Below are 22,343 nucleotides of genomic sequence, written 5' to 3' on the forward strand. Positions count from 1 at the left end.
GAACACTCCATTCAGGACTGATTGACCAGTTCATTCAGTTCGGATCTCTGAATCCCGGTTATCAAGTCTATTCCTCCCTCTTCTTCTGATCCACCAGAAGCTAAGATAAGGTTAGCGCGTGGACAATGCCCTCCCGCTGCGGGGGAGCGGAACCGCTGGCGGAGCCGCCCTGACGCTGCGAACCAGGGAGTGGACGTCGGATACCGAGTGATGGTTACCAGCAGTATTCCCCATTGTCAATCACAGGATTAATAATTTATCGCCTCGGGTCGGAGGACTGGTTTCCAGCATAGTGGATAGAGATGGCAACCATGAACTTTCGGTTCTAGTAATGCGGCTAGTATCTGAGCCGTGCAGAGGGCGATTGCTGTGCGTATACCAGCGATAAACTGCTTGCCTTCTTAAGCTGCAGTAACTATTTTGGAGGGAAAAAAAAATCAAAAGCAGGATGTTCAAGACTGGAAAGCCAAGTTCTTCCTCGACACGTCTGTCGTTGATACAGAAGCTCGATTTGCTCCCAGCATTGGTCTCAATCCTGTCGGTTGCTTTTCTATCACTCGGTACAGGCCTCGTGCGAGGTAAAAGGGGGGCACCAAGCCTCCACCTTCACGTCGCCTATGCCATTTTGCGGAAGGCGACAACTCGCCTATCCCCACTACAGCTACAGTAAGCGTTTTCCTACCGGGGGCGGATCAGGTGCTAAGCGAAGACAGATTTGCTTCTCCGTCGACAGAGGCTACGTATCTGCAATATGTCCGGTCGGCGCGACTGCCTCCCCAGACGGTAGATTTAGGCGGCGGTGCCAAGGGCCACTGGCTCGGGCACAAGAATGCGAAGAAAGTGTTGGTCTGGTATCACGGTATGTATACATCGAGGGTTTGAAATTTACACCTTCAACACCCCCCCACCCTTCCCTTTTGTACCACTAATGCGAACCCAAATCCAGGAGGCGGCTTCTGCCTACCGGCCAACATTGGCTATTTCAAGTTCTTCGAGGACTTGATCTGGTCACCTGCCATCTCCGGCCATGACTGCGCGGTCTTCGTCATCTCCTACACCCTAGCCCCACACATGCGGTACCCGGGACAACTGGGTCAGGCGGTCGAAGCGCTGCGGTATATCGTGATGCAAACGCACCGTAGCCCGGCGGACGTGCTAGTTGGTGGAGACTCAGCGGGAGGAAATCTAGCCATCGGTGTGCTGTCGCATCTGTCTCATGTGCATCCTGCTATCTCGGAGCTGAAGCTGGAGGAGCCACTCGCAGGTGTCGTCCTGATTTCACCCTGGACATCCCTCGATGTGAGCCCTGCTGTATCTAACAACATTGGGGATCTGATCACGACACAAGTTGGTGGCCCGTGGTCGAGCGCATATCTCAATGGCGCTAAGAGAGACCACTACACTGACGCCTCTAATGCTCCCTCTACCTGGTTTAAAAACCTCCTGGTCAAGGAAATACTGGTGCTGGGAGGGGGTAATGAGATTATGAGGTCCATGATTGAAGATTTCGTACAGAAAGTCAAGGTACCGCACCTATCCAATGATCTATTAGATTCAGAATCTAACAGAGCGAACTGCAATAGGTCTCCTTCCCTTCGGTCGAGCTATTTATCGGAGACCGAGAGGCTCACGTTGCGCCTGTTTTTAATTTGTACGTAGGATGTAAGAAGGAGACACAACAAGGGAAGAAACTGAAGGAGTGGCTCAAGAAGATTCTCTAGAGAAGCTTTATCTGCTTGTGGAATCATATCATGTAGGTACAACAATGGATAAATATTGGAGGCGAGTTAAAATTATGAGATCGATTCCACTATGTATTATTCATATTTTGAGATGGCTAAAGGCAAGCTTTGACGACAGCCATGAAGTTATTCATACCACCGTCAGGCAATCATACCTTGATAGATCTGGGAAAGTTACTAAACTCTCTTCTAATCCACTCAAGGCCCGAAGACATGTGTCTAATCCTGTAGTCATCTCAGAAGCTCCCTTCATATCCATTCTAGTTACCCGAGCATGAAGCTCATCAGCGAAGGCCTTGGCGGCCAAGGTGTGCGCTTGCACCACCATTGTAGGATACTTGTATTCAGCTATTAGCGGAAGAATAGATCAGCGCTTTGGGGGTACTCACTGGGTGTGCTCCCATATCTTGAACGCTTGACTTCAGGCCGTTGCTCCCTTGAAGCCCAGGACTCGATATCCCTTGTGATATCGAGGCAAGGGTACAAACCTGCGTAGCACTCATCAGCCGATGTGCCTTGCGGCTGCATTTTGTCAATTCAATGGTGCTATAGATGCGATCCTTTTCCGGTGTCGGCTTTTGGAGTGCTAAGTCCATCTCTAGTCTCTGAATAGCGTCATGAAAAGCCAACACAGCCAGATCTCCATCGTTCAAACAAAATGCAACAATACGTCGGGTATCTGATGGTAACTGCTCCAGGTGTGCTTTAGTAATGTCATCAAATACCCCAATGCTTGATCTCCACAATTTCACAAGCTTCAATGTGGCCTCGAAGTGACATTGAAACCGATCGAAGCCAGCACTCCCTTTGTCAAAATCCCTGATGCTTAAGATCAATAAAGCAAGTGACATCCAAAGAAGGACCACAAGAGAGCCACACTGTCTCACTATCTTCTCCAACCTGTCGCCTGAGAGGCCGTTGCCGCATATCGTCATCAACGTTTGCTCGGCCACAACCCGAGATACGATTGAATCATGAATTTCTTCATCTTTTACTACTGCCCTAGGCATGATAGACATTTCCAATGACTGGATGGAGTACCGGTTCATAACTGGGCTTCCAAGGCTGTCGTCATATTTTCCTGGTAACACCGGACAGGTTTCTCCGCGTGATGTGGCAATAACAACAGCGTTTGTCATCTTAGCCAGCCATTCGATGGCACCAATGAGCTCCATGACATTCTCTTTCATATCATTTGGTAGCTTTTGGATGGGATTTGGTCTTTCTCCCATGTTTTCCGATGCCGCTGTACAATTGGTCTTTTGTGTATCGCAAACACTATCGCGTGCACTGGCGCACAGTGTCATAAGACGACGAATCCCCTCAAACAAAGCGTACGTGGCATCCTCTTCAAAGCGAGTACCTTCATTAGACGACTTTTCAGGGCAAATTATGAAGCCAAATAGTACAAGAGACAAGGACTGACGAAATGAACCAGTAGCTGCGATGTTCTTGAACACCATATCTCTGGCTTTACGCCATGTCGCACATGCGAGATCACGACTATGAAATGTCGCCTTCCTCGCGTCACATACTTTGAGGGAAAACTGGGCGGCTGTTGCTATTGCGACACATTTGTACGCGTCGTTGATTGATGCATCGCGCGACGGGGATGAAGCGAAGCGTTGCCCGATTTTTCCCTGGAATAAGGAGTCAAGGAGACTGACCGAGCGAAACGCATGTGGGGCCACTGCAGTCGAAGACCATGAGGTCGAATTCATTTCCCAACAACTTTGAATCCACGTGTTGGCCTTCTCCAGGTAAGTGTTTAAATGGACGCTGTTGCTCAACGGCGTCAGAGCGGCGATACCCAAGGAATAGCGCGGTGGCATGCAGCCGTGCAGAAGACTTTGAGAAATTGGCATATCGCATACATCGACATAGAGGTTGAATTGCTGGAGACAGAGCTCGCGCGCATTCAGTTGTCGGAACAACTCCCCTTCCATAACTGCGGGTAGTCGTTGGCTCTTCAGTAACCTAGAATGCACCCGTTCCTCCCGGTCGGCAGGTGGAAGGACGTCGACCGCATCGTTTGAGGCCTCCACATCAAGGCCATCAGACTCAGTACGCGTTCGTTTCCTGGCATGTTGTTCCGAGTTCTTGCTTGTCAACCATGCGACCGTACATTTCAGGCCACGTATGTTGCAGGTGGAGCAGGGTCTCAAAGGTTTTTGCTGGTGAATTTTGGTATTCAGAGGCAGATTGCAAGCTTTCTTCGATGACCGGCATTGATCGCACGCATGATTCTGTCTGCGTGGGTGCCGCATTCCCCTCTTAGAAAGGGAGGCGCCCGTGGTTGTGCCCAGCTCACTGGGAACGGATATGGGGTTGAATGAAATAGACTGGCCATTGCTATCGTGGAGTTCCTGGTGGTTGCCGGTATTTGACACTTGCGATTCTCTTGATTCTTTATCGATGTCAGACATCACACGAGGAAGTCGTTGGCGGAAGACCTGGTTGGAGATGGCACTACAATCCTCATCCTCATACCTGCCGGCTGGCTGTGTCTCCGCCTGGCTTCCAAAGAGAGCAAGATAGTTGGAAAATGGATCTGTTTCTGTGGGAATGGTTCCAACAATTCCGTTGTAGTCGAGATCGCTGAGCATTTCAGACATCTCAATTGGGAGTTGTGGTGTGAAGCTTGCTGGTAACACATCAAGGCTATCCCCTCTATGATGAGCAAACAGCACATCGATAGGAAAGTCATTGTTTGAGTTATTTGAGCTCATGGTGGCATTCCTGAATTCGAAAATTGAAAGTGAAGAGAAATGTGAGCTGCACAGGCGTGGGAGCTCATTGCAAGATCTAAGATGCCTGACCAGATAACGGACCAGACGGAATAAATAGACTCACATCACGCGCTTGGCATCTCTACCTACACCGCAGGTTGAAGGTAAGTTGACGTGTAAGGCTATTGGTTGCTTGTTTTTTGACTTTTGTGGAGTAGAAGGGAAGAGGGGGAAGTGAGGGCTGGTGGCGGGTTGCTCGCCATCTAGTACGTACTACTACCTAGGTAAGTTCGGGCCTAACCGTGGAAGACCCGGCTTTTCCTTCGGTGATGAATCCAATGAGACTATTTCAAGCTTGCCGTAAGCGGCATACTATATAGGAGGAAAAAATAAAGCGTGAGGTGTTCGTCTTATTTGAGGTACATTCCTATCAGATATATTCTTGGTAACTCGGGAGGACTCCATACTTAGAATATCTGAATTTTTCTCTCGAGGAGTGTCGACAACCTCTCCATCTCTCAGTAATATACCGAGGCAACTTGGCTTAGAAGCTTTTGCTGTCATAGAATAATTCGCGTATAAAGTCATTGGGTGCTCGCCTTGCCATGACATCATCTAGAGTCGGAGCCGCGGAGCCGCGAAGCTGCGGGCCCCGACTCGGGGCCCGCGGGGTCCGCAACTTACTTCATGAGGCACTAATTAACTAGTTGACTGATAGTGGCAACGTTAACTAGTGGAGCTTGGAGAAAATGCCGAAAAACCAGTCAACTATCGATCAAGAGAGCGACTAGTCTGCAGGAAAGCGCGATTCTGTCAATTAATTGTCCATATTGGATTTGTTGCCGTGTTTATAATTTTCATGGCCCTCATTCTGGATCGAAATAGTCGTTAGATTCACAGATCGTTTGACAAACTGCGTTCTGTGCCTGATCGAAAGCGATACCTTACTCCTCCTGGCTTAATCATATGGCCAATCAGGTGATCAAATCGTCGCGGGCGGGTAAATCTTGCCAAGGAACTTGGCATGTAAACAGGCACAGTCGATCTTTGACATTTAGATAGATGATAATGCATTCTTGTATACTTAACACATCTACTGATGGAAATTAAGATGGGAGTCGTGGGCTAAGTGCCCCACAAGTTCTACTTAGAAATAATCCCCATCCCATAGATCCGGGAATCCAGTTCACTCGTCTTATGAGTGGCCTGACTCGACTGTCGCGCAAAGATCGATCATGTATGGCCCCTGCGGGCTCTGCGCTGCTAGTGCATCTTGGCAGAATTAAGCATCATTTTTGTTTCTAGTTAGAATAAAACCGTTCTAGAAGTAGCCTCCTAGCATAATCAACCCACTGTACCTTGCTTACAAGTGTTGGTTCCTGCGATACTAGCCGGTACGCATCGCCGTCAGGTCGACAGGGTGAGCTGTCGCCACGGTCCTGAAATCAGCGGTTCCGCACGCGGCTCCGCTCTGGTTAATATATATTATCGAACTGGCTCATCAAAAGATTGCCCGTTTATATTTCGCCTGGTTGAAGCTATTGTATCGAGATATTCCCCCGTAATTCTGCTCACAGTCAATTCCGCTATCCTCTCAAGTCCCGTTTGGTCCATTTCGACAGCATACAGTGAGAATCTCCCCATATCACCAGAAGAAGCCGGCCATCATGACGAATCGTACCATGGAAAGAGAAGATCTACGCCCCAGAAAGCGAGCAAAAATGAACAACGACCCGTGTCTTGACTCTTCACCCAATACAATAGTCGTCTTGAATCCTTACCTTCAATCTGGGTCCCCGGCAGGCAAAATAAAAATTTCGAAATTCCCACAGGAGTTGTCGATCCTACTGAATGGAGTCGACATTCGCGTTAGGCTGCCGGGAAAGAGACAGGTCTCCAACCCAGGGCAAATGATGAGAATCAGATTCCACAATCCCCTTCTGTCCTCCAACTACTATGGGTGCTACGATCACTCGAAGTCCTTGATGGAGGAGACCTCTGAGCTCGAAACACCAGAATCATCGAAGAAAAACGCAGCACCAAACGCCGATGAATCAAAGGAAACCATCAACAGTGACTGTATGGGGCTTTTGAATAGCGTTCGGACTACGCCAGACGAGCACGGCTTTCTACGATTCATGTTAGACTCGCCCCCTGTTTCAGAAGAGAGAATGTCCATCTCACCTCAGGGCAGTTCCTTCCCAGAGACTCGTTTTAACGAGTCACTGCCGTCGGAGTATAATCCATTTATCCTCGGTGGGGAAAGGCCAACAGAGGACAATTTTGTGGCCTTTTGAGACGCGGCGGACTTTTCATTGAATTTTCATTTGCACTATAATCTAACTTTCGTTCTTCATCTCCTTAGAAATTTCGTTTTACAATTCTACCGCTTAACCCCTATAATTGAAAACATTATTGTCAGAATCAGCCACTCTGCTCATCAGATCCGCGGCTGGTACGGGATAGAGAATACCCCACACAGCCATCTTGCGAAGAGACCCCTTTTTCTACAGCCGACGAGCTTTTTTGGGGCTCATCAAAGGCTCTCAAGGGGCCATGGCTAGTTAATTACAACATCAACCTTCACTAAATTCCTGCAAGTACCGACTGATGGCAACGATTTCTTCTGCAATGGTGGGTATCTGTGAGCGGAGATTATATCAAAAGCTTGGGAATGTGTAAATTGTCTGGAATTAAACCTCTGGGGCGGCGGGTGCGTCTAGATTCCGCCTAGACAACGCCTAGTCAAATGATCGCTAGTTGACAAGCTGTCAGGTCGTTGATAATACCGCGCAAACTAGTATTCATGAATTCAATTGAGAGGGTTGAGCGTGTCTTCATTATCTGCTGTGGTTGAGTGCTATATAGAGGCGCCAGGCGTTCAGTGGGCCGGTGAGGTACATGATGCCTAGAGACCTAGGCTGAAATGGCTGGTGCTGAAATGACTGGTAATAGTAAATTACACCCCATTTAACGCGAAATTAGGCTTTGGTAGCCCGTGGTTGACGCCACGTCCCATTGCTTCCGACAATACGGTTCTTAAATAAAGTTTTGACTCTCCTACTGATATATTTTGCCGCCCCCTCACTAGATCCAGTTAAAATCAACTTCATTGATTATTTACATAACGAGGGCGTCAGTGCGTCAGGGGCTCAGATAAAACCCAGCCTCCTGCAAATGCCAAAGCATCAATTTTGTCACCGAATCTGTTGCTGATCCTTAACAGCTCATATATAATGACAGGACCAACAACAATCCCTCATTACACTGGTTGTAGGACCTGCTTTTCCAGCCTTGAAGCTATATTCAGAAGTCTTGACGGTCGCGGCCTAATGCAATGCGAGCTGTGTCTGCAGCAACGGTCATTGTAGGTGGAACTTGATCAGGGGTTTGTTAATACAAACATCGTTGCTGTAGGCTGTTGAATGGGCATTAGTTGGCCTCTGTCTCGTGTTGATCCTAGCTCGTCTTTATCTTCGACTACATTTGCAGCAGAAGAAGCTGATCCTTAGTGATTATCTTATCTGCCTTGCATGGTTCAGTGGCACATGGGCAGGTGCACTCGACATTGAATTGAAGAAGCTTGGCTGGCTGAATTCAAGTTCTACCTGGTACAATTTTCTTGATAACACAAACAACGCTCTGTTGACGGAAAAGGCAAGCACCAGAAATCACCATCTAAGTTGTGTCGCTGATCCTTTAATAGATAGTATTCGTCAGCTGGTTCCCATATTTAACTACACAATATCTCAGCAAGGCCGCTCTTCTCTCTTTCTTTTTTAATATATTCCCACTCATTCTGCGGTCGTTCTTCTTTTCGCTCTGCGCAGTCACAACTTACACCGCACTGTCATATATTGCATCTGTACTTTGCGTGGCTCTAATTTGTGTCAATAGTCAGACAACTGAGTACGTGAAATATCTCCTGAATTTCCCATTAATCACACGCCATTAACAAACAAATAGATTTCGTCTCGCTTCTTGTAGCGCACGGAGTTCTCTAATTGCCTGGGTCACTACCTGGGCTCTCCACTTCACATCTGACTTGTTAATTTTTATTTTGCCCTTCTTTTTCTTACACATTCTCCGACTTGACTGGAAGAGAAAGCTTGGTTTATATATCACGTTTGGTTTTGCGATATTGAGCATAGTCGCCTGCCTCGTTCGCTTTCTGATCGTTGTGTCGACATACCCCAATGTGCCCATTACCAATATTGAACTTTTGTGTGCCATTGATTCCTACACTGGGTTGATAGTGGCTTGTATTCCCTCTTTGCGACCTTATGTTAAAGTGAAACAGGCAAAGTCATACCAGGTGCCACTCAGGGATAATTCCAGCGCGCAGGACACTACTGAAATATCCATGGAATTGCCTTCTTGACTCTGCCTTTAGCCCAAAAATATATGGCCCTGGAAGCCCTTGCCATATGATCGTGATGGCTTTAATTATCTCCAGTTCATGAATCGACTGGATTGACCGATTGCATTTCATTGTCGCATCAGCGAATATTAGAATGACCATCTGGCTCTCATGTGATGGCCTAATATAGTTTAGTGTTGGGTACAAAAAAACCTAACCTTTAAAAAACAGGGCACCAGGGGCTCTCACGTGATGGCCTAATATGGCTTAGTGTCCGGTACGAATAAACGCAACCTTTGATTTTGACCGGCAGAATCGAGTTCGGTTCGACAAAACTGCGGAACACCACTATTACGGATTGTTTGACGTCAACTTAGAACGCAAGCGCCTATTGCACTTGTCGCAACAAATTCCTCGCCTCGTCCTTCAAATCACACGAGACAATGGCGCAGACACAGACTAACGCGAGTCGGCCTATCCACCCTTTAGCATTGAGCCTCCAGGCTTGCATGACTGACGATATATCCCTAATGGCTCAAGCCATTTCAATTGCGTCTAACCCCGAATCACGTAATATAGTGCAAGAAGTCATTTAGAATGGCCTTAGGCGCTCCGTTGCGAGAAGTGCAACCTAAGTACTGTCCTACCTCCTCGATTAGGGTGCGGAAATTAGCACGATAACCGCCGGAGCGATTATAAGTAAGGATAAATTAGTTAAACCTTCGCGAGAGGTGCTTAAGATACTTATTACACACGGCTAGGACATTAATAGCCGGGGGCCTAATAGCACTAATTAGCCCTTGCTATAGTACGTCATAAGGTACCCCGACCTTCTTAAGTGGTCCCTTGCCTATAGAGCTAGCGTGGATCTACCCGGCGACACTCCGCTAGTCCTTAAAATCGCTACGGCGGAGGGTTCGGTCGCGACGTTTAAGCTACTATAAGCCAGAGGTGCGCCCTTAGGCCGACGGACGCTACACCGAGCCGTCGAGCAAGCGGCCGTTTACGCACTATCTAATAACTCTTTCCGCACCGCGCTATTCGAATAGCGTATAGACATAGTGCGGCACCTAGTGGACATTATTAGGCTTAACGTAAACGCTATAGAACCTTAGCCAGGCAAGTTTTGTAGCACGCCGTTATACTACGTGGCTTCTCGTAATAATGGTAAGGATGCCAAAGAGCTGATCTAGTTCTTACTCGATCGCGGAGCGGATCCAAACCGTGCTAGGCCTTTAGTTGAAGATATAAGGCTTCCTAGTGCCCTTAAGCATACCTAGTCCAGCCGCAATACACGCTTTTTAGAGGCTGTAAGGGAGTGGCAATCACTATAGTATAATAATACGACTACATAAATTTTTAGAGACTTCTATTATTTGAGATATTACTAAGAGTCTCTCCTATATACACTTATTTCTTTACACGTCCTACATTAGAGCTAGAAATGTGACACTCGTTATCTTCGAGCACTTTATCACACTATTCTCCACCCCTTCCCCTAGGCTATCCCAACTCAACATGCTAGGGCACGGCGATTAATCCTACTAGCTACCCTAGCCTCTAAGTCGAACAATTCTAGCCTATATTCATCATTACGCTTCGCCGTGCCATTCTGGAGTACTCCTACGTAGACTCCGTTGTACGCTAACTCTATAGTAATATATTCCGCTAGGCTAGTGGTTATATAGCAGCCCGTCCGGACCTACCCACCTACTCCGCTACACCCACCGCCGACCTCGTTATTATAGCTATAACCTATACTTATAGTAATAACGAAGGTAGGCCACTCGTAGAACCCTATCGAGCCGTGATAGCTATAATGCGTAGTGGTGCCGACGATATAACTATTAATTAGAGTATCATACTTCTAATAGCCAGATAAGTAATAATCATACGTTCCAGATCCTAATAAGTCTTGACACTACTATAGGATCAGCGTTATATATACTTAGAACACAATTGATAGGCTTACCTTCGAGTCGCTAAAGAGGATAATCGAACTTAGTGAGGCTAAGCTAGGAGGTGGAGTCGACGAGGTAGATATAGTGGTGGTGGAAGTTAACGTGGTTGTGGTTATAGGCGTGGGCGAGGGACAAAGACTCCTAGCTTAACGCTTTTCGTTCGCTAGATATAACCCCGTTTAGCTAAGATCGTGTTAGCACGCGGAATTACGTGTGTTATAACTTAAATGTCAATCGCAACGGCAGTAGGACGCGATCGCGTGTGGACTTACCTAGGCAAGGCTTCCTAAAGGTCGCTTCCCATTAGTTGGCCCTATATCTAACACTACCAAACTGCTCTTTATAGTGGTTCTAATAGATCACCACTCATCGGATCATCCTTTTAGTTGTTACTATATAAAATCTACGAAGGGGCCGTTAGTATCAAACCTCATCGTAGGTTTTATAGGTGTGAGCTCTAAGAGAGAGCAAGGTATAGGATCCACTTACTATCGCGGCACCGTAGGCACCATTTACTAAGAGCGAATCGATGGTTTACCGCCTATAGACGAATTATTTGATTGGCACGCCTAGCATTAACTAGCCCAGAAATGTAGTGATTATATCGAGTCAATCCACGTTTCTAGGCGGCGAAGTGCCGAAGAGCGGAGGGTTGTTACCGTTCGTAAGAGTACCGGCTATACCGATAGTGCCTACATTTAAATCGAGGTCTATAATTGCCGGCGTTATAATAAAGATATTCGTGGTCGCGGTGTCACCGAAGATACCACCCTGTACGAGCGCCCCGAGAGGCTCGGTGTTGTCTTCACCGCCAGACCGACCTATCCTATAAGTGAAAGTCAGCGAGTGTAAGACGAGTGTCTTGCTTTTATGATTACGTAGATCGCTCACTCGTTGCTCGCTAGAGCAAGGGAGAAAGACGACTTAACCGCCCCGACACAAAACAGCGTAAGGCTGGTTGGCTCGGAAATGCAGTCTTAAAGCAAATTCGAACACACAACTGGGTAAGAGCATGGAAAAATATAAGACATTGCAACGTACCGTAAGTAGTCAATAACATCCGCAGTGAATGTCGCGCTTGGTCCATCATTGTTGAAGGTTGGACCTTCCCAAAAGTGGGTAACGTATGCCCCTATTATTGAGAGTTTCAGGCAGTGTCGGATGGCGGAGAGAACGAGAGGCAACTTACCCAATCGTGAAACCACCACAATGGAGGTACAGCCTCTTAGGCCTTGAACCATGAGATTAAACTCGGATGCATCGAAGTAGGAGAATCGTGAGCTCGAAATGCCGCGCAACGTGGTTTGGTCATGTGGCGCTTGAATCGTGTTTGCCGCACCCCTTACCTCAGAGTATAGCTCAGAAATACCATCTACGTATAGTGAACTAGGGATGTCACGCTCATAGAACGTCAAATTTTGGCCGTAATGGAACAAGTTCTTTGTCTCGCCCTTCCCTGCTGTTGCAGTGGGAAGTGCTGCCGCTGCCGTGGTTATTGGGACATCGCGGCGAGCATTGCAACTTGCACAATTGCCAGCCGTGCAATAGAAAGCGTATCCTGCAGCGGTAGTAGACGTGGCGACGGTCCCAGAGACCGTACAACCTGTGACTTGGGACGAGTAGGTCGAGTATGTCTCGGTGGCAACCGTGGATCCGGAGTAGTCAGTACCGTACGATACATAGTATGTAATTCGAGTTGCAGTCTCGGTGCTACATGATTCAGACGTTGCGGTCGATTCATAAGTCGGATCGTCATCCGGTTCTATGGTAATTGGTGGGAAAGGAGTTGGAAGTCCCGCAGGAGGTCTGTAATAGAATAAGCGATCTGCTGGAATCATAAAGGGAAGGCTAACTCGCCCTCCACCAGGGTATACTCCCGGCCCAGGCCATCCGAAAAGAACGATCCCATTGGACCCAGGAGGACAAAACCAGCATCCGGGCCAAGGGCCAAGAACAGGGTGGCCCGAAGAGTCATGTGTATTCGACGCAACAGATGTGGTAGACCAAGAGATGCTGGTTGGAAACGTCGTGTAGGTTGTGAAACGAGCGGTTGCGGAAGATGTCGAAGTCGCTCCTTCGGTAATAGTGCCAGTGAAGACGGAGCCTGCTGAATTTGTTCCTGTGGTCACGATCAGAGTCTCAGTTATACCACCTATGACCGTTGTCTCGCCACCGGTTATAGTCCTGGAATTGAGCATTAGCATGTAGAGCTGACACGAAGGGTTCGGTTTCCATATGCATGAGGGCAGCGTTCTGTCTAACTTACGTTGTCCCACCAATGACGGTAGTAAACCCAGAACCTCCGCCCCCTCCCTCCGGAGGTATAGTGAAGGTCGCTCCTCCCGGACACCACGATGGTGCCGCAGGGCATGTTGGCCCTGGGCTCCCCTCAGTAACAGTGCTGGTGGGAGAAGGCGCAATGCTTGATGGACCCATCTCCGACTCTTCATTGCCGTTGAAAGCGGAGAGGGCAAATGCGTAATTCCATACTCCAGGGATGAGAAAGTAGTCGTCAACGCAGGTAGACTCTGTTACATTAGCCATGATAGTCCACTCACTGCCGGTATGGTTAATATTCTTTGACCAGACTTGATATCCTCCCGTCGAGCTAGAGCCTGACCAGGTAATGCTAAAGCGAAGACGGTGACATTAGCGAAAGTTCGTCATATCAACCTTTTCTTTTTCCGTAGCGATATGTACTCACTGCACGGTGGTTGGGTCATTGGAATTGACCGACGGAGCACCTGGTACGGGAGGAATACCTGCTCCAGGAACAGCATTCTGAGCAATAAAAGGCCAACCCTGTCCATTTTCGTTCCAAGTCACAACAGCGATTAAGTAATTAGTCCCTGGAGTCAGTCCGTCAATAACCGCCGGCGAAGACTTAAATGCAGCGCCGGCAAGATATTGGCAGTCAGAGGGATTCCGGTCCCAATAGATCACGTTGTATTCAACGATACTGTCCGTATAAGGCCCAGTGGGCGGGTCCCATGTTACTGTAAACCCCGTGGCTGTGGGGGTAACAACGACATTGGATGGCGGTGGTGCCAGTTGAGGTTGCGCCACTGCTGACTCGGTTGCAGTATAGTCCCCTACCCTAGTGTCACCAGCTCTCGCTCGAACGGAGACAGCATACTTCCATCCAGCTTGTAACCATTGACAATCCCATCTATTGAATGACGATGTCGTTGGTGAAAAGGTATTTGCACCGCCGTTAATGGACACCTGAATGTCGTAGCTGTACGCGCCGTAAACTGTATAGGGTCAACCGTATGTTCTCATGTTTCGTGGCTGGGCTGGGCACTTGCCTGCATCCCAGGTCGCAGAAACACCTTGAGGACTGTTGAAAACTTGGAAGTTCGAAGGAACTGGAAGATCTCTGACAAGACTTGGGTCGTTTGCTTCAGGTACTGCAAGAGGCACAGCACCCATACCAAAGTTATTGACCAGGGTTTGCGAAAAGGCGCTGGCTATCTGGTACTCGCCCCAGGCATTAGGGTGTAGGCCATCGTAGCCTGTAGCACATTAGCCTCATTAGAAATGAACGTCGCTATCTCCAAGTTCTGTACTTGATAAGTTGGACAGTTGACTTCATTGTCATGTGTCTTTCGGCACAAGGAAAAATAGACTACATACCTGCTGGACAATCGCCAGGCTGACAGTCGTAATTCTTCTCAAGCTCAACAAGATAGATCGGAGATTGTTCAGTCGTTAACTTAGAGATTGCACCTGGTAACAAGCCGTTATATGTGACGGTGTTATCGACCAGGTCTTGCCTTCCGCCGATAAAGCTGCGTTGTGGTACATTCGCAATGGCGAACTTAAGATTCGGATTCACAGCCCGAGCATTAGAGACCAAAGTCTCGATACTGTCAATCGTGCCTGGAGCATCGCTATAAAACCAACCCATGTCATTGAAACCCAGCATCAGCAGCATCATATCTGCAGGATTTTGTTGTAACACGCCTTCGATGAGGCCCTTATCTACAGCCGCCGCACGACCCCACGCGGCAAAGTGGTTGCAGTTCGAGAGAAACGCAGAGTCAACGTCCTGAGCATATCTTCCAACTGTTCCAGCCATAGGTGATGTCGTGGTAGTGCCGTAGAGTGGTGGAGGCTGCGGTACAGAGGCAGTAGCCGGTGGTACGGTCCCCCAGTATGGGCCAACAAAGTCAACAGCAATATCGTTCTCTTGGAACCACTGCCAGATTCGATACCTCCAGGTAAAGTCACCCTGTTGGCCCTGTGACATAGAGTCTCCAACGATCATCACCCTAAGGCTGCTTTGTCGTCCGGCTATTGAGTCTCTAGTCGAGGATACATTACTCCAGGAGATAAGATCGGAAATCATGCTTTCGGCGGATGGAAACTCTACACCTGCCTGTACTATAGGTAAGCCCGGAGCCAGTTTACTGACTGCTTGATACTCGGGAATAGCCGTGATATTCGTTGGAATTGGAATAGCAGGAGTAGTCGCAACCTGCTCTAGTTGCCATTGGACAGAGGATGCCAATTGGACGGCCGACGAGAATGCTATAGTCCTGGTTGCATTGTATGCGAGTAGGCTAGAAGTGATAGCCAAAGTGCGATTGTCAGGCGTGGCATTCAGGGTGTCGGCGGCTGCGGCGCCGGAAGCCACTATAAGAAAACATGAGAGGAAGTAGAAGATGGTCATAGACCTTGTGGAAAGATATTTTTGCCACCACCCACGCAGCATTTCAAAGTATTCGAATATCATCATGAAACTTGCGATTCAGGTAGATGGGGGAGTACGGGCACTCGTTCTGCACCTCTTCCTGATATGTGAGGGAAGTCGCTTTCATTTAACGGCTCCTGTATCACCATAGCGGAGTGTTTCCGGATAGTGCACATGATGGCAGCACATAAATCTACTCGTTTTTAAACCAATTGGAAATACAGCCGCAGCGCTAGGCCCGTCTTCTGACTCGAAGCGCCTGTCACGTTGCGGGCCTAGATCATCGAAGCGGGAATCTCGATTTGTCACAGCGTGACATCGCGCGCCAGACAGCAGGCGCTTAACCAGATTGCCGGGACTGGTTGTCGATAAGGATCCCGAATGTTGGCCAACCAGAGCATCGCGTCCTCATCCAGATAGGCTGTGAGAACAAGGATCACCATCCTTCTTTGTTCGGAGCCGATGCCTTAATTTCGGTCCCAAGCCTGATAGTGGATCTAACGTCACATTGCTCAAACCGGTAAATGTGCGGGATAGCATAGAATGTGTTTTAGTAGTAAGTCTTCGACACTGAGCGGTCGTAGACTGGAACGAGTATGGTAACGCGATTTGCTGTGCCTGATTCCTAAAACTGAAATAGCCACGCGAGGTGCCTGCAAGCGTTCCACCGACCTTAGCCCGGGGTGATGTGACGGATTGTACATTTTGGGATACAAAGACAAGTGTTATTGGTTGTGTTTCATGCAGAAGCCCTAAAGTCCTTGTTCTGATAATAGGGGTAGCCTTGACAATGAGGTTAATAGGCGTAAATGAGAACAAAGAAATTGTCTGTCCAGATGGTCTCAATGGAACGAGTACTTGCGGCACAGTCACCCCTTAATAGTAAGAGGGGTCATGGGGACGCTAAGGAGGATGATAGGGCCGATCTTTGGTTGCGTTTCCTCTTAGACAAATGCACCATCGATACATACGTACTAAAATAAACTAAAGTATTCCGTTCTACTTCTTTCTACACAGTTTTTCCTTTTCCGTGTCAGGAAAGACCCTTTATATGCTAACACAAATGAGGGGGCTTAGGCGGTTAACAAGAAGCTGTTATTGGCCTGACGGCGCAAACTTCAAAAGCACACCAATCATGGCATGTTATACTTGCGCCTATCTATTCTGCTAGCTCTTTTTTCAGTGTTAAGTCTGCCTGAAGTTGTTGACAGTTGATATTATGGATGATAGTAACGCTGACGAAAACACTTTTATGCGCCGAGGTCCATTTCCTATTTCATCATTATGTCAGATAACACTTTCTCTTTATCTTTGGGGTTAAGATAGCCGCCCGCCAGGTGCTTCGCGGTTAATACCTAAATCTATTTGCATTACTATGATTACATGGAGTGATAGCCTACGTAGACCTCGTCAAAATCATTTCGAGGGCCGGTATCTCCCGCCCTCCGCCCGGCCCTCCGCCCTTATAAGGGCAGATAAGGGCGGCCCTATCCCACGGGGGGGTGTGCAGTCAGGGCCGACTAAAGGTGAAACCTTATTCTTTACTATGGGCGGGAAAAGTGGGGCCGACCTGACTGCAGGTGAACTTCTCGACCCCACTGCCGAGGTCTAGAGGCCTCCGATCGGTCTCAAACTTTAGTAAGTTAAAACTAGGGTATTGTTAATTACACCCCCCTTTGGATAATCTCACCCCCCCTGCCTGAAATTTTAGGTGCACAGTTTTACCGCCTTCCCGATCGGGTGCGACACTGAATACTGCCATCCATTTCTGCCACTACGGACTTTTCTGCCATATATTCTGCCACCACCATATAATTCTGGTTTACATAGTAAAAAACCCTGCATTTTAATGAGAAAAAATCGTACATTCTGCCTGATTCCTGCCTTAAAAATCTACATATTGATCATCCTGCTTCTTAGGCACCCTCACGTCCCCTTCCACGTCCTTGGCTACTGGCAGGTTCACCACTGCTAGGTTCACCACTGCTTGTTCCACGTCCACGTCCCCTTCCACGTCCCCTTCCACGTCCACGTCCACGTCCACGTTCCTACGATAGTACGTGCTCGAATGCTGATGGTTCTCGCCGGGTGGATCGATCCTAAGTGAGGGAATCCGGCGAAGAGAGGATATCCTAGATGCTCTGCTGGGTGGCTTGCTGAGTGGTTGACTGGCTAATGAAGTTTCTCGCTCCTCGTGGACGCCCTCGTCGTCGAACCTGTAGAGGATCTTGGAGTAGAAGGAGAGGATTGATTGGTGGAGCAGACACACTATATAAATGCCAATGCTGGTGGAATAGCTCGGGGTCAAGGCTCTTGTTCTCATCTTCATACTCCTTAATAATGTGAATATATGGGATGCCAGATGTGTTCTTCGAATTGCAAGTGTATAATAGTGGAATTAGAGCTTTATCTTCCTATCCTTCTGGAAGATATCTGTCGTAAATGTCCTTCGTATACTGAATTGCCTTTATTAAGATCCGCTTAGCTAGAGAGTTGTATAGGTTCTGAGAGTTGGTTGGCCTTCTGATCTTCTCATTCTCGATTTGAGTAGTGATCTTATTGAATTGTAGATTAATAACGCGATGGAAATTCTGGAGAACAACGAGGAGATCATTTCTTACAACCTATAGATCCTACTTAAGCAGCCAGTGTCCTCCCTCTGTACGAGAAGTCGCAATCTTAAGGAGATGGAGATATTGAGCGGTATAGCAATGAAGAAAACGCTCTGGGCAGTCATCAAGCCACTCTTTTTGAATGTAGTCAATTAACGGCTGGAAGATTGGATCGTTATACTTCTCTTTGAAGATTTCCCACTGCTGGTTCATAACCTTAGAGGAAGTAGCGTACACAATTCGGTTCCAGCGCTTTAGCATTTTCTCCCAGCCTTTGTCAACCTTCTGGGTGAGCTCCCTCTCTCGCTAGGCCTTTGTTTGACGCTATATACTTGGCTGGGTGCTACTTGGCTGGGTGCTGCTTAGCTGGGTGCTACTTGGCTGGGTGCTGCTTGGCTGGGTGCTGCTTGGCTAGGTGCTGCTTGGCTGGGTGGTGTTCGACTAGGTGGTGTTCGACTAGGTGGTGTTCGACTAGGTGCTTAACTCGCTCCGTGCTTTTGCGATCTAATCCCGAAGAATTGGCCGGGCCTTTTTCAAGATATTTATATTGATATGCCAGATGCAAATCATGCTCTTTATTAGAGGAAAGACAGCTTCAATTGCATTTATCAGCGCTTCTTCTTTATCTATAAGAATTGTATAGGGGGGATTGAGACCTAGGGAGTTGTATACTTCGGCGAGGCAGTTAAGGATAACTTCGTACGAGTCCTAGTGCTCGTCCTTCATAAATGCAAAGCCAAGATGGAAAGTAGCTCCGGTGGCAGTAAAGCCAACGATGTCAAGTAATAGTAGCCCGTACCGGTTTGTCTTATACGTACAATCTATAGAAATGACCTAGGGGTTGGATTTTAGCATAGCAACACCAGATTTATGCATACAAAACAAAGTAGTAATATAGTTGTTATCATCCACTTCGTACCGGAAGATCTAGTCGCCGTTTTTCGGGAGCTCTATTAACAACGCTTGTAGGGGGGTACGACCGGCTAGGAACTCTATATGGACCTGCCGCCGGAAGTTGTAGATATCCCGAGGGATAATATATGAATCTAGGTTTTCGTTGCGAATGCTAGTGAGAATTTGGCGAGTGGGAAGGCCTTGTTCTAGCTGCTTCTAGATATCCGCCTTGATGGATGAAAGTTTATTGCTTCGTTGAACGGCGTGAGTTAATATAGGGGAAGGTCGATGGTTATGTGATGCATTTTCGACCGTAAGAAACTAGGCACTCGTTGTCTGGTTTAGTCGAAGCGATATACCGAAGGGACACTCATTTTGTAGTGTGGTAGTCTGTCGTTTCCGCTCTGGGCCGTCGTTAGGCCGATCTCTTAGTACGAGACCTCGGTCGTAGCGGAGGCGTATAGTCTTTTTCACGCCCTTTTTGGTGAATTTGGTCCGAATTGATGAAACCGCATACCCATGTGTACGGCCGAGATCATTGATAGCGGCGAGACCTTCCTCTGGCGTACTATACTCTGAACCAATAGGGGGGAGAGGCATAGTATAAAGCACGGGGGACTCGGTGCTTGGCATGGCGGGAGAGAAAGACTCGGTGCTTGGCACGGCCGGTGGAGACTCGGGGACGATCTCCGGATCGGAATCTGGATCTGATTCCAGATATACAAGGCCTAGGGAGGCCATATTGACGGTTTTGGCGATAAAATCGATGAAATTGAGGCAGAAAGTGATGAAAAAATGGGTTTGAAGAAGGTAGGTTAATGTATGTAAACCAGAATTGGAGTATCAATTTCTTTGATCCTATCTACATGTATGTACGGGGTGTTATGTGACAAAAGTGACTTAATTTTGTTAGTGGTTTATATACAAATTGTAGGTATCTGCCGTCTTGCTAGTATTATATGGGTTGTTTGACACGAAGGCGGTGTACAAAATTGGAAGGCGGTGAGGAAGGCGGTCTATGAAGCCTGGATTTTCAGGCAGGGGGGGGTGAGATTATCCAAAGGGGGGTGTAATTAACAATACCCTAAAACTAAGTATATCAAATATCTCCCATTTGCTCCGGAGTATGTATAGCCTTTTGGTTGTTAAGAAAATGGCGATTGAAAATCAGAATGTTTTGATAGGGTGCGGGCAAGTTAGTTAGCTGGAGTTTGTGTCGGCGCAGTAACACCGGCATACCGGAGGATTTATTAATCCTATGTGTTTTCGTAATTTATGTTATGTAATCGAGGCTCTATATAAATTGTGTAGAGAGCCGATACAGAAATACAGAGAGTTGAATACCATTGATTGGACCCTACATTTTTACAATACGGAATCCACCGACAGTTATGAGCCCGGTTCGCACTGAATAAGACTACTATATCGGTATATAGTATCTAGCACGCAGCTAGAAGTTGTCTTGCAACCCTGAAGCTATACTAAGCTATCATCCCTTGATTCATTGTTCAAAATATTGAAGCATCTAGCAATGGAGGCAGCATCAATCCTCTCCGCCATGAAGGGCGAAAAACTGAAGGATGCACCGCAATGGCTCACCTGGTTTGTAAAGGTGCAGTTATATGCAATGCAAAAGAACGTCTGGGACCACTATAACCTGGATACCCTATCAACCGAACGACCCGATACCCTAAAGGAACCGGTGGAACCGGAATACCCTAAGGAGGGTGACGAAAGGAATCGAAGGGTCTGGCGAGATCGAATGGACGTGTATAAAGTGAAGAACGCATAGTGGGAGAAATAAGTAAAGGGACTAAGTGATGTAAATGAATACATCCTCACGTATCTTGACCTAATACACCACCTCGCTCTGATAGAATATCGTACTCCGTATGATAGACTTGTGTATCTGAAGTCTCGTTTCGTAAGATCGACCGCGTATAAGGAGGAGATTCGAATGAATTGGAAGGTGTTTACGATGTAGAAGCCGATGGGAGATATCGAGTAATAGCTTTAAAAGTGGAATTCGCTAAGGGAGTAGGCGATTAGCCTTAGTATTAACGATAGAGATGCTAATAGGGACTTCCTACACGCTATAAAAGAAGTACTACCGATCTGGTGGCAAGGCAAATACCAGGAGATTATCATAGATAAAAAGGCGTATAATACTCGAGATCTTCTCGAATCGTTTCGCGTAATAAACCGTGAGATAGGTGTTAAGACTATCACCTCGACCACTCCTCCGAAAGGCGCCTTTTCAACCTAGTAAGGGCACTAGGAAGTAAAGTAAGAAAGGCAAGAGAAGCTTCCTTTTGAAAAGAGAGATTGTCCATATAGGAGATCTAGTTTAAAGTATAAGGTTACCACTTGCTAGATTATGAACGAAGCCACCCGACCAGAAGGCTTCATCCCATATAAAGAGAAGCTGGAGAGAGTAAAGAAGGTGCTAGAGAAGGACCTAGGCTAGAAGAAATGGGTTGATAAGGTGGTAGCTAATGCTAAGCCTAAGCAGACTGAGTATGTAAACTAAGTTAGTTTCGCAACCACCTACCAAAGCTAGCACTACGGCTAGCACTACGGCTAGCACTACGGCTAGCACCACGGCTAGCACCACTGCTAGCACTAAGGTAAGTCGCTAGGTGAAGCTATATAGATTAGCAAGCATATGCTATCTATAGTAAAGGCCGGTGATCTCTCTCTCTATAATCGATGGATTCTTGATACCGGATCAAGCACGCACGTTTATAATAATCGAGATCTATTTGTCGACTTTATAGCAGATATTATAGATTTGATAACTAGAGATAGTACCACGTAGGTGCTAGGCAGAGGTAAGGTTCGCCTAATTAGGAGACACCTAGTTAAAGGAAGGATGGAGATTATATTGAGTGATGCTCTATACTCACCTAGTTTCCACACGAATCTCGTGTCGTATACGATACTGAAGAAGAAAGGTGGGCTTTAGTGCTAACGTACGAATTGTATACGGGATCTAAACGATAGACCTATCGTCTATATGAACCTATAGGATTAATTCAATCTCTAGATCTTTGACGAGCTAGGTGAAGCTCCACCACAATAAGTATATGCTATACAGCTAATATAAAGGAGATCAGTGAAGCCGAAGGAATTAAAGGCTTCCGCCGAGGTATAGTACCGGCGCCTAGCCCACATTAAATCACGGACTATAGTAAAGCTTGCTACTATGGTGGATGGCGTCGTCCTTGAGGATAAAGGAGCGAAATCGACGGAGGAGTAGGAATCACTATACTAAACCTATTATCTTAGGCGAGTACCAAAGTAGATATCACGACGGCTAATTGGACGCACCTTTGGACGATTTGGAAGA

The 22,343-nt window shown here is 47.3% G+C and overlaps 6 protein-coding genes across 6 annotated transcripts; 2 read left to right on the forward strand and 4 right to left on the reverse strand.

The window, feature by feature from the left end:
- Window positions 1-448: 448 nt before the first annotated feature.
- Window positions 449-1,721, forward strand: N7471_001244 (alpha/beta hydrolase; the record flags this gene model as incomplete). The annotated part of the gene is made up of 4 exons (XM_057273965.1): window positions 449-666; window positions 714-859; window positions 947-1,524; window positions 1,584-1,721. 4 exons carry the CDS (start codon window positions 449-451, stop codon window positions 1,719-1,721), a joined length of 1,080 nt encoding a protein of 359 aa, XP_057142144.1.
- Window positions 1,722-1,793: 72 nt separating this feature from the next.
- Window positions 1,794-4,471, reverse strand: N7471_001245 (Zn(II)2Cys6 transcription factor domain-containing protein; the record flags this gene model as incomplete). The annotated part of the gene is made up of 2 exons (XM_057273966.1): window positions 1,794-2,079; window positions 2,132-4,471. The coding sequence occupies 2 exons, from the start codon at window positions 4,469-4,471 to the stop codon at window positions 1,873-1,875; spliced, it is 2,547 nt and encodes an 848-aa protein (XP_057142145.1). The 3' UTR covers window positions 1,794-1,872.
- A 1,721-nt stretch (window positions 4,472-6,192) lies between these two features.
- N7471_001246 (uncharacterized protein) lies at window positions 6,193-6,768 on the forward strand (the record flags this gene model as incomplete). The annotated part of the gene is made up of 1 exon (XM_057273967.1): window positions 6,193-6,768. The coding sequence occupies one exon, from the start codon at window positions 6,193-6,195 to the stop codon at window positions 6,766-6,768; it is 576 nt and encodes a 191-aa protein (XP_057142146.1).
- Window positions 6,769-11,401: 4,633 nt separating this feature from the next.
- Window positions 11,402-15,530, reverse strand: N7471_001247 (uncharacterized protein; the record flags this gene model as incomplete). The annotated part of the gene is made up of 7 exons (XM_057273968.1): window positions 11,402-11,618; window positions 11,834-11,924; window positions 11,982-12,976; window positions 13,059-13,421; window positions 13,497-14,046; window positions 14,227-14,307; window positions 14,429-15,530. The coding sequence occupies 7 exons, from the start codon at window positions 15,528-15,530 to the stop codon at window positions 11,402-11,404; spliced, it is 3,399 nt and encodes a 1,132-aa protein (XP_057142147.1).
- Window positions 15,531-17,373: 1,843 nt separating this feature from the next.
- Window positions 17,374-17,811, reverse strand: N7471_001248 (uncharacterized protein; the record flags this gene model as incomplete). The annotated part of the gene is made up of 1 exon (XM_057273969.1): window positions 17,374-17,811. One exon carries the CDS (start codon window positions 17,809-17,811, stop codon window positions 17,374-17,376), a length of 438 nt encoding a protein of 145 aa, XP_057142148.1.
- A 1,504-nt stretch (window positions 17,812-19,315) lies between these two features.
- On the reverse strand, window positions 19,316-19,735 carry N7471_001249 (uncharacterized protein; the record flags this gene model as incomplete). Its single annotated transcript, XM_057273970.1, has 1 exon — window positions 19,316-19,735. The coding sequence occupies one exon, from the start codon at window positions 19,733-19,735 to the stop codon at window positions 19,316-19,318; it is 420 nt and encodes a 139-aa protein (XP_057142149.1).
- Between the last annotated feature and the right edge of the window lie 2,608 nt (window positions 19,736-22,343).

This window comes from Penicillium samsonianum (assembly GCF_028829775.1).
Source record: "Penicillium samsonianum strain IBT 33392 chromosome Unknown utg000001l_segment0_segment0, whole genome shotgun sequence".
NCBI lineage: Eukaryota > Fungi > Ascomycota > Eurotiomycetes > Eurotiales > Aspergillaceae > Penicillium > Penicillium samsonianum.